Here is a 15,314-nt window from a genome sequence, read left to right on the forward strand (position 1 = left end):
TTCTTCTTTTGTTGGTGCAGGGGTGGGCAGAGGGATGGGGGTGGGGGGGTTGAGAGTCTTGTAATGTAATATCTTGATCCCTGTGAATGAGTAAAGATTTCGAGTACAAAATTTGTGGTACAAAATTTTTGGCATAAGTGTTACATTACATGTCGACAGGTTTTTGCCTGTCAAGATTTGCCATGAGTAATTAAACTATCAAAAGCACGTTGCTGGTACACTTCTGACATTCCAAATGTTAACCCAGGCATTTGAGGAGTGTCCAAGTAGACAACATTTAAGGGAGAGAAAATGGGGAATCGGGATTCAAAGGTGCAAGGTGTGAAATACTTCTTACCAAAACAAATATCGGTGCATAATTTTCTATAGATTTAGAAATAGTGTTTCACTGGAAATCTATGTCAAACAAACTAGCCCTACTTGGCTTCAGGCCATATTTGGTGCAGTCATTAAATGTGTTAACAAGAGTTACTTTGTGTAATGGTGATCATTACTTCAAGTTCTTGAATTTTAGCTTGCCAATTGGTTCTGCTGTCTTGAAGGGCAATCACATGTATAGAGCAGATAATAGGTTGATTAATAGCACTAATATAAATGGGCCCGTATAGACGATAAACGATAATTGCTGTAACAAACTGAATGTATCCCGTCTTCCATCTTTGGTAGCACTTCCATTATTCAAAATCCCAATCTTGTGGTAAACCTACTTAAAATCCAAAAACTGTGGGTTGTCACCTTTTCCAATGCTTTCATCTTAAGTGAAAGCTGTCAGATGTTGTTATGAAAGTGTGTTGCTATGCAGAAATGCATTGTGGTAGCTGTGTATATACAGACAAGATGATAGTGAATGTATTTGAGTTTTAAGCTTTTCGAATAGGAAACCTGTCGAAAGTTGGCCTGTCGGTTGTTTTTAAATTTTTGTTTTTACATTTTTGTTTTTGTTTTTTTGTGTTTTACATTTTTGTTTTTACATTTTTACATTTTACATTTTTTACATTTTACATGTTTTTACATATTTGATAGCAACAGTGCATGATGAAAACTTATACATAAGTTCCAGTGCATGTATGGTTCTCATGTTCTGTTAATATACCTTATAAGGTATTTTTTATTAATAAATATATTAATTAATATACCTTATTGATACCTGACAAGTTTAAATCCTATTTTGCTGGCTGAGATTCATGAAATCCTGCCAGGCTGCAGACTTGTGTCTATCAACTAGTTTGATGTTGATGTAAATCCTCCACATTATCCACATCCTCTGTATGGATCCTCCCAGTTGTGGGTTTGTCATGGTTGTTCAGTTCTTTGTGGTTACCATCAGTGTCAGTTTCGTTGCACAATCCTACTTCCCCATCTGAGCTATCATCCCTCGTCTGATTCTGAACTGCTCGGATGTTGTCATTCAAAGAGAGATTTTACAGATCTGTTTCGAGTATGCCAGGATTAACCGATGATCCATTCAGCTGCTCATCGGCAGTGTGGTGGGACTCAATATCAACAGATTCATCTGTGTCTGACACGGAGGTCTTATCGTTAGACTCTCTATTAGGGGTTTCTGCATGTATCGTAGTACGTACTGCAGGAACTGGGGTGAAAGTGTCACCTTTCTTGGAACTATCCGTTTCATTCTGGTGGACATCGATCCTGGTACTGTTGTCGCTTTCAGTTCCATCTTCGTCCTTGTCCGAACCTTGTTCTGCTCCAGCTCCAGTGTTCTCATCATTGTTCTCGTTCGATGCCTCGTTAGTCACTCCCATTTGTTGAGCTTCCTTCGAGATTTTCCTCTTGTTCTTCCCGGTATAAGTCTTCATCGTGAGTGTTCTCGATTCGTCTTCTGTCGAGAGATTAGTTGAAAATGGCCGTACCACCACACCTCTAATTATTTGATATATACTTAACGTGCTGTTTCTTCCTCCTCCCTCCTCCTCATCATCATCCTCATCGGACTCCGGGTCAGATCCAAGAAAGAGAGTGCTTAATCGCGATGTTACCCTGACTTTCCAATATTTAGCATTTTGATCCTTGTTATCTTCTCCTTGGTGACCTAGGTCCTTTCTGCAAAGTATTATACAGCAGATGATGAACAGTACTATCACAAATAATGCGATCACAGCTGCAATGACGCCCCCTATTACCGCAGTCCTTCTCGATGTACCAATAACACTTGTCATCTTCGTTGTGGCTTCATTGGGCTGTCCTTCGGAAATCTCATTAGAGTCGCTCTGTGATGAAGTCATTGTTGATATATCAATGTCGCTACTCGTCACAACTAATGTGGCTTTATTTGGCTGTCCGTCCGATATCTCACTAGTGTCGCTTTGTGGTGAAGTCCTTGTTGATATTCCACTATCACTTGTCATCTTCGTTGTGGTTTTATTTAGCTGTCCGTCCGATATCTCACTAGTGTCGCTTTGTGGTGAAGTCCTTGTTGATATTCCACTATCACTTGTCATCTTCGTTGTGGTTTTATTTAGCTGTCCGTCAGATATCTCACTCACGTTGCTCTGTGGTGAAGTCGTTGTTGATATTCCACTACCACTTGTCATCTTTGTTGTGGCTTCACTTGGTTGTCCATCGGATATCTCACTCACGTCGCTCTGTGGTGAAGTCGTTGTTGATATTCCACTATCACTTGTCAACTTTGTTGTGGCTTCACTTGGTTGTCCATTGGGTATCTCACTCACATCACTTTGTGGTGAAGTTGTTGTTGATATTCCACTATCACTTGTCATCTTCGTTGTAGTTTCATTTGGTTGTCCATCGGATATCTCACTCACATCGCTTTGTGGTGAAGCCGTTGTTGATATTCCACTATCACTTGTCATCTTCGTTGTGGCTTCACTTGGTTGTCCATCGGATATCTCACTCACATCACTTTGTGGTGAAGTTGTTGTTGATATTCCACTATCACTTGTCATCTTTGTTGTGGCTTCACTTGGTTGTCCATCGGATATCTCACTCACATCACTTTGTGGTGAAGTCATTGTTGATATTCCACTATCACTTGTCATCTTCGTTGTGGCTTCACTTGGTTGTCCATCAGATATCTCACTCACATCGCTCTGTGGTGAAGTCGTTGTTGATATTCCATTACCACTTGTCATCTTCGTTGTGGCTTCACTTGGTTGTCCATCAGATATCTCACTCACATCCCTGTCTGGTGTTGTTGTTGTTGCCACCTGTGTAGTCTGAAAACACTCCACAGGAATGCTCCATTCGTCAATCACTGTTAATACTGTCTGGAAGGTACAAGTTGCATCATCGCAACTGGACCTCAGCCTCTCTACACTGACTTTAAGGTACACGGCACCGCAGTTACAGATCCAAGGATTATCAATCAAACAAATGGTACTTACATTCTCATTCAAAACATCAAAAACTCCGTCTGGAACAGAAGATAGTAAGTTTCCACCGAGTTGTAAAGATTTTAGGCTTGTAAGTCCTTTGAATGCATCAGCTGCAATGGATGTGATATTGTTTGCGCTTAAATCCAAGTTCAGAAGGTTTGGGTTCTTGGCGAAAATCTGGCTTGGAATTTCTTCAAGTTGGTTACTACTCAAGTTTAAACCTGTAAGGTCTTGTAATTGACTAAGAACGTCTATCGGAATGGACGTCAGTTTATTTGAGCCCAAGCCCAATTTCCTCAAGTTTGTCAAATTTTGGAATGTGCCGTTGGCGATAGACGAGATACTGTTGTTATCGAGTTGGATAGTTTCTAGATCCAATAGATTTATCAGCGGCAGGAGTTGATCTGCACTTAAAACTGTGTCAAATCCAAAGTCGTTCCCAGATAGAATTAAAGAGGTCGTATTTGACGGAATTCCCTCCGGTACATTTCGTAGCTGTTCGCTTTCACAGTTGACCTCAAAACCTTCCTCTGAGTTTCTACAGGTACACATTAATGGACATGGACTGGCAATATATAGTAATGTTGAAAATAGGAGAAAGAAAAGGACAGTGCGCGAGACTTCCATCTGCAAAACGAAAATAAGGAAAGGAATTAAATAATATGCAACTTTTGCCAAGGGGTAAAAAACAAATTAATACATGAAAAAAAAATATCAAAAAAATAAGTAAAAACCTGCATAAACAAACCTTTTAAATTGTGCAGTAATGAGTTTATACAGTATGGTAGTTACTGAAATAGCTTGGATGTAAACCAATAAACCGCAAAGCTGGGGATTAAATATTGATGTAGGGGGATTAATACGGTTGTATTATCTCCTATTTGTTGGGACTAATTATCGAAAGAGTCGATGGACTGGTTCATGCCAATGTGCCGTTCAATTGTTAGTCATGCAAATGCAATTATAGTTTGGAAGAAACTGAAGACTTCAATCTCAGTATGATGATTTATTCCTGATTTGAACAGTTTTTATAGGATTCTTCATAAAATATATCCCTTCTATAGAAGTAAGTGTATTTCATTAGCTATGTTTAATATGTACCTAAGATTGGATTGGTTAACTACGGCCATGGTAAATTTAGAGTCAGTGAGACTAATTTTGTGTAACATGCAGTATTTTCATCATATGATATTCTGTGCAAAATATTCTCCTGTTATTCATTTTGTGAGGTAACCCCCTATCTGTTATTTGCGACTGCCTCGCAGAAATATTACCTACATCGCCGCCTCACTGTTCTAGAGAAGGAATCAAAGATGCAATGATTGCAATCCAACTTTTTTAACCCATGCCATCATCTTACATTAAAAAATTGGCTTTGAACACTAAATTATAGCAATAAATAAAAGCTCTTCTGCTTATTTAACATAGTTTTTTCATCTAATTTATTGCTAGGGTGATTGTCATTAGGATGTCATATTGCGGGACGACCATGCCCCAGACCCCTTGCCCATGGGATGCTCCAGCCCTTCAGTTTCACTAACCAGTTACAGCTTCCCACATGAGCAACCCCAGGGGAAACGTTGTATTAATATTATTGGATACATGATTGGAAGTTTGGGAGATCATTACACATTATACGTTTTTGCACTTTTATACTAAAAAAAAGAAAAAATTGCTTTACAAGTTACTTTTTAAAAAACTTTAATATCTAAAATAGTTAATGTATCCTGAGCTGCTGCAGTCTAGTGAGTGCAATGGGAATTGGCATTTAAAGTACAAACAGCGATAATGTTCCTCTGAAAAATATTTGTCTAGAGGGAAAGGGAAGGAATTCACTGATGCATGAAAGGTCAAAATGTGTTGACATTTTGCGTCATTTTACTGTCGAAACCAAACGAACTACAGTATCTGCAAGTATGTATTGCTCCCATTGAAACACTAGGCTTGAATTCAATGGTTTTGGAGTCGTAAAATATTTAGTTGCTAGAGTTTTCTGCGCTAAATTTTTTAATTGAATTAAGGAAATTGTTTGGAATACATGCACTTGTTCTGTATTAAGTAATCCCTGGAAAATACGTAAAGTCACTTCATCAAACCGTTTCCTTTAATCTCATGTAAAACAGGGTGTCAGGAAGTTTAGCTATTGAGCATCGCTTCAACCAAAAGAACTTCACTAGCTCTAGGAACAATATTCCTTCAGACCATTTCCCTCTGTAAATAATTTGCCAATATATATAATATGTGGTCCTAAAGAAGTAAATTTTTTATAGCTGTCTTTTAACGTTGATATAAACTGTCAATATAAACCTAAATTTTAGGAATATTGGACAAACTTTCCGGTCCGAATTGATTGAGCCAATCGATATATAACTGTCTGAACCAACTTTTCTTTTTTGCTGTTCTGTTCTGCACTTTGGAGTTTGATGAAAAGAAAACAACACTTTTAATCAATTTTACAAACCATACATGGTGATCATAACAGAATTGTTGAGTTTTGTTGTTCACAGAAACACAAATTTGTGAATTCGTCTTACCCGAGGTCGATAATGCTAGTCACTAATATTCGGGGGTAAATACGGTCAAATAAATATTGTTGTAAGCAATTGACGTTATTGCACAGATGTTAGAGCTTTGCTAATCAAGGATCTCTTACCTTATCCTTTGTTCTGTTGCTAGAATTCAACCATACTGCATGTGCAACTGAATCTTTCATTTTAATTGCGAGGTTTTCAGAGAATTACTGTAAGTGCAATTTTGTCTGGAAGTTTACAAATTTAAAACATTCGTACATCGAAGATGGATTTAGAATATGCTACAGCATTTAAAGCAGCATTTTGCTTCCTTTTCTATGGTTTTTTGACCTCACTGATTCCACAATACCATAACGACATACATAACTAGCTTATCTATTCAAATCTTACTTGATATGGTGGGCATAAAAGTAAAAAAATTTGAAACATTTCAAACTTTGTTTTTCTCAACGATATTTTCCGTTGGGATCCAAATAAACCTTGCCCATAATATGAATATTTAAAAGCTACGAATGTCATTGGCCAATACTTAATACAACACCATGCTTGATTGTGTAGATTGTCTCTGGCAGTTGTACCAGGGAGCTGTTAGAGTCCAGCTCGCTGGTTGTACCAAGTTTAAATACCAACTCGTCGTTTTGAATCTACTTTTAGCAATGGCTCATAATTTAACCTGCATCTCTGATTGGTTGAATTCAAACTAGTGGGTTGGGGGAACTGTATGCAATTATTATTAAATGTGTTATTTGTCGGTGGACACTTTTTTCATTATCTGCAAATGTCCTTAATCACTCGCCAATTAACGCTTTTGGCAGGGAAAAAACTTGGCTTATATCTTAGTTTGCTGTTTTGTGATTGATATATGTAAAAAACTTGATGGACTTGTCAAAAAAGTGGAAAATGGCGACAAAATTCAAAATGCTGCTTTAAGTGGCAGAATCAGGTGGAGGAAGTCAAACTACACAATTTTACACATTCACACTCAAGCACACCCACATGCAAGCACAAGAAGGAGTGACAAAGTCCATACCATACAATTTTAAGAGCCCACATAAACCATATTAAAATATTATAATGTTTAAAACTGCACCATTTTCAAATTTGGGATGTTGCATTTGTTTTCTTAACACAAACCTATGATAAAAATTCTTTACAAGGTAACGTCTTTATTTAATAATGAGCCATGCATGCCAAATAGACTGGTACCGCCAGAATGGTGGGTGCCTTTATCATGAATAATTGTGGAAACGTCACCAATAATTGTGAATAAGACTGAAAACTTACCGCAAAGTTTCGTTCCGATGCTGATTAGATGCTTGGAAAATTAAGTCCAGTCTGTGTCTGGAAGGTATAGGGACAGAGTAAATGAGACCCACGTATAGATCTGCAAGGCGAGGTATAATCTCAATTTCCTTGTTTTGTTTGACACTTATGAATCATAGATTGTGATTCTGGCCAGGCGTGAAAGTTCCCAGACATGTTTAAGCAGCATGTAACAAAGAAGGTGTGATTTAGTGGTTTTATACTACGTGATGCATAGTTCTATAGTCTGTTCATTTTCTCAGGGTTAACAATGGCTGAAAATATGAGGAAATAGAAAGATCTATTCTGTTGAGTTTAGTTGAAAGAGTTAACAATGGCTGGAAGAATGAGCAAAAGGAAAAAAAACAATAAACAATGAGCAAAGATAAATCCTTGGTTCAACTTTTCAGGCAATCTGTCAAATGTTATTCTTTTTCATTGATTTCGAAAAGAAGGAACAAGAAGTTTGCTCGTCAATTTGTTGAAGTTGTCACAGATTTAATCATTTCAGTTTTGTTATTTGTTTATTAAACATCTAATATTTAGTTTAAAATGGTATGTCTGTGTGGGTGTGTTTATGTATGTTTGTATGTGGGAGGGGAGAGAGTTCATTTAAGGATATCGATGTCGAGTTATATTCCAACCTTTAATAGTGTCACATATGTGAAGTCTATTGCTATGTTCACATGCATTTTAATATCTTTGATCGGGGCACTGGAGAGATCAATCTAAGTTTAATTGATCAAGATTACTGTCAAGAGAAAGAATGGTGGTAAGCGGGTACACTATGCATCTATTGTCGCAGTTTCTCGTTCAGTTCGTTTCACTTTCAGTTTTTCGTTGCACACGGTGCACGATAGTAATTAAAACCCAAATTCTGAATTGCAAAACAGGGAGGGATTATTTTTTGGCTACAGTATATAATTGTGCTTTTCCTAGTAGAAAAGGAAAAGAGGGGGTCACTTTAAACCAGTTACATATATAAAGCAATCTTCAGATAAGGCAGATGATGATTAAACTTGGTTTCAAACCAAGTAGACTAGTTTCTTCTATAGTGCTTTGAATTAGCAGAACATCATCAGTGCGGTGGGGATGGGGGGTGGGGCAGGGTTGGGGCTTGGGGTGGGGCTTAGGGATGGGTTGAATTAGCACTAATATGTATCCATAATCAACTTACCTAAAAGACTCTTTATTTTCCTCCTTTTACTTTAATTTGAATATGCCAAAATATATGCAATCTTCTGTCACTAATTCCTACAAGCAAAGTGAGTTTTTTCTTCTTTGACTCATAAGGAAGGATTACCATGCAACTCAAGAATGGTTTGCTTTGGTGGGTTTCCCCCAAAGCGCAAACACCTCCCCTAAAGTCTCTTTTATTTGAAAGACAGCCTTGAACAGTGACTGTAATAATGGATTCATACAGTGTGGTTATGGGTTAAGAGTTAAGTTCCTTGTTTACATTGAACAGTGTTCCCTATAATACAGTATTGTTTGTTACCTGTAGCTGGGTTCCATTTATATATTGTAGGGAAAGGCCATCAATGAAAGGGAAAAATATGGAAAAACAAGTTTACTCAGTTTGACATATAAAAGTGATCCAGATATGAACAATTGTAAACACAGGTTTTGAAGCCCAATTAATGGATTATTTTTCTAAAATTGTTTTTGCAGTTTTTTTGATATATGTCATAGTCTAAGCAAATATATAAGAGATCTGGTTGCAAGATATATATGCCCTTAGACCAGAGGTGGGCAACCTACAGCCCGCGGGCCACATGTGGCCCGTCAGTGATTTTTTTTTGCGGCCCGTGAGATATGGCTCTGCCGTAAGAGTTTAGAAGTGGCTGGGTCAGTGTATTTTGTATTGTAATGATTATAATGCAACAATTTCTATTTTGAAATGCAGGAGTAAATCCATGTGCAAACATTTTTTGCGAAAATGGTGGTTTGTGTAACAATCTCAACAATGGCTTTCTATGCATTTGTGGAACCCAGTGGATTGGAACTCTCTGTGAAATACGTAAGTTTTTTTCCGTCTTTTCTCAACCCTACATCTAGTCTGTTGATTCAGTTTGATTCAATCACTATGGAGACTATTTATCTAAAATCTGTATTTCTTTCTTGTTTTTGTATCAGTATGTCATGTATATATGATATTTGGCATTGCAAGATTATCCCTTATTAAGTTTTAGAATGCCTTTAAGTAAAACTAGCTATCAAATAATGAGGATGGATGTAAACTTTTTCCTAGTAGGAAGTACACGATGAATATATCTCATGTAGATTTTGTTTAGCCATCAGTTGTCATGGCTTTTTTCTTCAGTGGCAGGAGTGATGGGAGGGAGTGAGGGGGATGGACTGAGTGGGATGGACTGAGGGGCATGGACTGAGCGGCATGGACTGAGGGGTTGGGGATGGATTGATTGGTGGGAGATGGCTGATGGTGTTCAGGGGATGGCTGATGGTGTTCAGGGGAGGGTGTGAAGCTGAAGCCTGATTTGTTGGAATGAAGATGCGATTGAATGTGAGGGTAAGGGCAAATGGGGTTAGGGATGGAATCGGTGCGAGTGGTAAACAAAAAAAGTAAAACAGAATTCAAATGTTGGGATCATTAATAAATATATCAGGCCCACTTCTCATTCATTATACATGCATTCCTGTAATCTAATTACAGCCAGCAGTGTACCCTTGACAACACCAGAGCAAACGACAAACAGTGTTACTGTGAGGTGGAATACAGTACCGGGACCAATTATGCTCTACAACCTCAGGGTGTTTGACGTCAATCGAAACGTCATTCAGACGATACCCGTACTGCCCTCGCAAGCCGTCAACAACCAGTTCACTCAACCTATCACAAACCTGGAACCGGGAGAGAACTACATGATAGTTCTGAGTGTCATGACTGATACCAACGAAGAGTTTGACATTTCAACGATCACTACTCTATCAGCAAGTGAGTGCCTATACTTCACTCATATTATAAGAAAAGACATGCCAGATTTTGATATAAACCAATAAAGCACCAAAAAAAATATTGCTGTAAAAGAAGAATCGACTTCTTGATTATTTTCTAATTTCCATACCAGCTGACTTCCGCGAAGTGACAATTCCTGAGAATAGACCTGTAATCTTTTTTTTATTATCAGAAATTATCTCATTTTTTAGCTGCAAACTATAATGCTATTTAATAACAAATAATAATCTGTATTTTCTCAATAGTGAACCTTAAAATATCTTTCATAGTTTTAACTTGCAAAACTGTATGATAATTGCCAAAGCACCCAGCTGGTACATAAGTACATGCTGAAAAAATTTACAAAGTTTTAAAAACAAAAATTGTTGTTTAATACTGTAAGCACAGGACATCATGTGAGAGATAATGAGTTATTAATATTAAGTGGGAAACAAAAAAGGTGGTTTTAAACTGTGACTTTTTTCTTTCTTCATGAATTGTCACTAATTTTTTTATATTTTTTATACAGCTATTTGTGAAGCAAGTCCTTGTCAAAATGGAGGTGCCTGTATTGATGACAATACCCTACCAGCGAACTATTTCTGTCAGTGTTTAGCAGGCTACTCTGGTATCAACTGCCAAGAAAGTAAGTACTTCATTTCTGTCTTATGAATCGGATTTATGCCTTTTACTGAAGATTTCAGAGTCGGCCTCTTTAAGTGTTGCATCAAAAGTCAGCTGTGTATACCTATAGATAGAGCAGACTTTTGTTGTTGAGTTTTCTCTTTGGGAGAGATTTCAATTTGGTTATTATGTAGCGTTGGAATTATTGGATAAAATAGTCGGTAATGCAGTAGTGGATAGTAAGGATTATTCAGCTGTACCTCATGGCGACACATTCATAATGTCACAGTCACCCCCCCCCACCCCCTACCCCTGAAGCATCCGTGGTGCATAATTATGCATCCTTACATTTGTAACCTGATCTGCTGTAAAGTAAAGTGCCATGTGTGTCAGCTGTGGGTTGTTTAGATATGCCCAAATATTCAGTACTTAACTTTGACTCCTGCAGAGTCACAGTTTGTCAGTTTCATGCTAATACTGGCCTCAATTGATTTTTGTGAACAGGTAGGTGTATATGCTGTAGATTCTAAGGCAGTATAGAGTGGTGTGCAGCTACTAGACAGGAAATTGTGTGTAAATTGGGGTAAAGCTCTCCTATTCATGCATACAGTAGTCAGCTTCACAGAGTCAGCGGTGCGTGTCATTGGGTGCTGGTTCCAAAAAAGGATCCACAAATGGCACTTTCTGGGTAGAAGCCATCAATATCTAGGTCACTTTGATGTCAAAATGTCACAGCATGTAATCATGCAATTCTTCACAAGTTGAACTTAAGTAATAATCAGTTCAGAGAGTTGATTTCACAGATAATTAGTCCTATATCTCGGGGAGCTCTTTTATCTGTCTGTGCATTCAGTGATATAATGATACTTGCAATTCATGCTTGTGCTTTAGAAAGTGTTTATTGACTTTTGATAAAATGAGGATTGTCAGAGTTGTTTAGAGTGTGTGACAGTGTCCTATAACATATGGTTGTTGCATGGGTGGTACGAAGGTGTCATGCATGAGGTGCTCTGAGGTAGATTTGAGTCTGTTGTTTATTGTGCTGCAGCTGTGTCATTGTCTACAATGTAATAACGATTACTTCATATCACCCTTCACCTCTAGACATGAATGACCACACGTTCTAGGTTTACTTATATATTCATAACACACTTCTCAACTTTGATATTTTAGTTATATTGAAGACAAATTAAAAGTCATAAATATTTCATAAGAATGAACCGTGCCAAATAACACATGTATCATAATGTGAGCGTTCATTGCAACCTTTAATTCCGCACTGGCGTGCAGAAAATCGGGGACAATTTGGAAAATGGATTAAATATGCATATTTTCCGAGCAATTGTCATTAAACAATTGTTACTTTTGAAAAATGAGATGCTTATTTGCTGTTTGACTATTTTAGAGTATTTTACACTTTGAAGTAGCAGCATGTCTTGCTTCAATCCACTTGACTTTCTCCTTTCCTCATTGTCACAAGAACATGATATGACATTTGTTAATATAGTGTAAAAGTAAGTTGGCCTGACGTTTTGATCCTAGCAGGATCTTCAAAGGCTGAATGACAATTAAAAGTAACAGAAGGGACAAAAACACACACAGAATACAGACAAGTTAACAAGCATGGTGAACACAAAAGAGATAGATGTAAGGGGATTAGTAGACAAGGGATGGAGAGAAAGAGGACAAAGAGAGGATTAAGGGAAGGGGGTAGGGAATAAACTGGAGAAGGACAAAGACAGAAAGGTGTGGAGAAAAAAGGGTGGAAGAGAGCTATGAGAAGAGGAATGAATGGGTGGGGGAGGGGGGAGCAAGGGGAGAAGGAGGGGGACAGAAGAAAAGTTTGTCATGTCCTTCCTGAATGTTGAGCCCATGAGGTTGAATGGTGCGAAGGCGTTGCATCCACAGCCTCACTCTGCTCATTCGTACTATTATTTTGATTTGTTAATGTTGTATGTTTTTCGGCCAAAAAAAAAAAAAATATGCCAAATGATTTTGTATTCATACCGGTTTTCCTTTGCATATTTGCTTCTTTCAGACATCAATGAATGCTTGTCCAGTCCCTGTCTGAATCAGGGAAGCTGCATCGACAGCATCAATTCCTACGTGTGTGCCTGCAACGCCGCATGGCAAGGCGTCCGTTGTGAGATACGTAAGTATCCACCTGTCGTTCGTTTTGTCTGAAATAGTTTCACCATTTCACCGCATCTTCATTCCAACAAATCACGCTTCAACCTCACACCCTCCCCTAAACACCATCAGCTATCCCCTAAAACACCATCAGTTATCCCCCACCAGTCAATCCATCCCCCACCCCTCGGTCTATGCCCCTCACTCCCTCCCATCACTCCTGCCACTGGAGAAAAAGACATGACAACTGATGGCTAAAAAAATCTACATGAGATACATTCATTGTGTACTTCCAACTAGGAAAAGTTTACATCCATCCTCATTATTTGATAGCTAGTTTTACTAAAAGGATATTCTAAAACTTAAAGGCATTGAAGACTCGCCCCAAACCGCGTGCGGCCATCTGAAAAAGTTTCTGTTGCTTGCAAGTGACGTTTTGGTTGTGTCGCTACAAAATGCAGACAGTAATGAAACGTGATGCCTTGTTAACTTTAGCTGGACCTGAGATGTCCATCGCTGTATCGTTTGTACACTGTGCTGTGGGTATTGACCGCAGCTGTATGTACTGACTGTACACTAGTGTCTTATTACCAACGGTATACGCAATCTGTGTGTGTATTTTCTGGGATCGATGGTGGTGTCTAACACTTCTGTTTACACCTCATTCGAAACTAGGTCAGATTACCGGCATTGGACGTTTCTTTTTGTGCGAGTCTTCACACCCTTTAATATGCAGATTGTGCCAAGTGTTTATTCTTTGAATTAACATTTCATATATTGTCTTTCAAATCTAATCCGCTAGCTCGCAGCTCTGGCCTCACAACTGGGTCCATAACACCCACATCCATCCAGGTACTGTGGCAAGATCTGCCCCTGAATGTAGACTTTTACGATTTGACGGTTTCCACCCCTGAAGGAGACCAGAGCTTCATCATCCCTCAGCAGCAGGCTGTGGGTGGCCGTATCCTGTACACCATACCAGGCCTTGATCCCAACACCCCGTACCCTATCAACCTGAATGCGATAATCAACGCTGAGGGGTACGATATAGGAACCATAGTTCCAACCACCGCAAGTGAGTGCCTTGGAGATGGGAATGTTAAATATCATTAATGTACTGCGAATGCTTTTGAGAGAATTGATATATCGCTATAATTGTTACCAATGCAAAATATGGAACTTGAATTTTAAGAACGACTAATCGATTAAATTGCCAAGAATTTTTGGGAATACCAGGAAAAAGAGAAATAAATAAATAAAATGTGCAATAACATGAATAATACAGTAAATGTATATATATATATATTTTACAGTTCACTTTATTGATTAGAAATTAGTTATTACATTCATATCCATACCGACAGTATTGAAATCTGTCATCAACAAGTATACAGAAAATACCAGGTATATCCGAACAACCTTGAATACTCGGTAAAAATAATACCTTATTAAAATACCGACCCAGACAGTACACGCAACTCGAGGATACCGATATTCCCACTGCTACTCTTTATCGTATACCTTACCACTCCCCGTAGTCCCAAACTGTAAACATCCTTTCTTGCACAATCTCTGTCAGCGGGTATACCGGTATTTGTTTTTTTGCTCATACCCACGCACCCTAGTATGTACATTGGATAAATGAGTTAGATATCACAACATTGAATTATAATATTACTACTTAGTTCTTAGAGAATTGAACCATGCCATTGGCATAAGTCTTTCCTTGTGCCAGTTTGGGATTTTAGCTGTCACCATGAATTCAATTGATATCCTGAAAAACCTTGGGGCAAGAGTTCCTAATTGCCATTCACCACTACTTCCCCCTTTTAATTTTTGGTTATATATGTTTTATTATCCATCTTGTTTATTCAACACCTTTTCCAAATTACAGTGATGTTCAATGCATTAAATAATTTGCTACAAGGAGAGATCTACAACCTAAGGTTTAAAATAGGTACAGAACTTTGGCAGGCACAAGCGAAGGGCGCAATGTTAAGTCAACGTCGAAAGACGACTATTAAGCTGGTAAAAAATACATACGAGGTTGTTACCCACACATGACAATCTGGTTTTGTGTTGTTTTACAAGTTTCTTCATATTGATTCATGCTATGAGGTTATGTCTTTACTTGTTCTTCAGGTCCGTGTGCTAATAATCCATGCTTGAACGGAGGAGCTTGTAACAACGCTGTCGGTTCAGCTCTGGGATATGCATGTTCTTGTCGGAGCGGCTTTGAAGGCACTAACTGTGAACGGGGTAAAGCACCCAAACTGGATTTCATTGGTCACAATTTGAGGAAACCGTTTGTCTTTTCTTCTCAAAGATAATCTTAATTGGATTATTGGTTGTTTTTTCTACACTGAGTTTATATAAATGAGGATGAAGAAGTATTAAGTGGCATAATATTTGCATAAA

General features: G+C 38.2%; 2 protein-coding genes across 5 annotated transcripts in view; one reads left to right on the forward strand and one right to left on the reverse strand.

The window, feature by feature from the left end:
- Window positions 1-15,314, forward strand: part of LOC139959974 (uncharacterized) — a 132,900-nt gene that overhangs the window by 55,930 nt on the left and 61,656 nt on the right. For all 4 annotated transcript variants that reach the window (XM_071957935.1, XM_071957933.1, XM_071957934.1 and 1 more), the window contains 6 exons: window positions 9,093-9,206; window positions 9,861-10,142; window positions 10,672-10,788; window positions 12,805-12,918; window positions 13,699-13,971; window positions 15,039-15,155. In XM_071957935.1, coding sequence (XP_071814036.1) covers window positions 9,093-9,206; window positions 9,861-10,142; window positions 10,672-10,788; window positions 12,805-12,918; window positions 13,699-13,971; window positions 15,039-15,155 — 1,017 coding nt within the window. The remainder of the gene's footprint in view (window positions 1-9,092; window positions 9,207-9,860; window positions 10,143-10,671; window positions 10,789-12,804; window positions 12,919-13,698; window positions 13,972-15,038; window positions 15,156-15,314) is intronic.
- LOC139959976 (uncharacterized) lies at window positions 64-7,430 on the reverse strand. The gene is made up of 2 exons (XM_071957940.1): window positions 7,169-7,430; window positions 64-3,980 (listed from the first exon to the last, which is right to left on the reverse strand). The coding sequence occupies exon 2, from the start codon at window positions 3,978-3,980 to the stop codon at window positions 1,422-1,424; it is 2,559 nt and encodes an 852-aa protein (XP_071814041.1). The 5' UTR covers window positions 7,169-7,430; the 3' UTR covers window positions 64-1,421.

Source organism: Apostichopus japonicus, chromosome 19, assembly GCF_037975245.1.
Source record: "Apostichopus japonicus isolate 1M-3 chromosome 19, ASM3797524v1, whole genome shotgun sequence".
In the NCBI taxonomy this organism is placed as follows: domain Eukaryota; kingdom Metazoa; phylum Echinodermata; class Holothuroidea; order Aspidochirotida; family Stichopodidae; genus Apostichopus; species Apostichopus japonicus.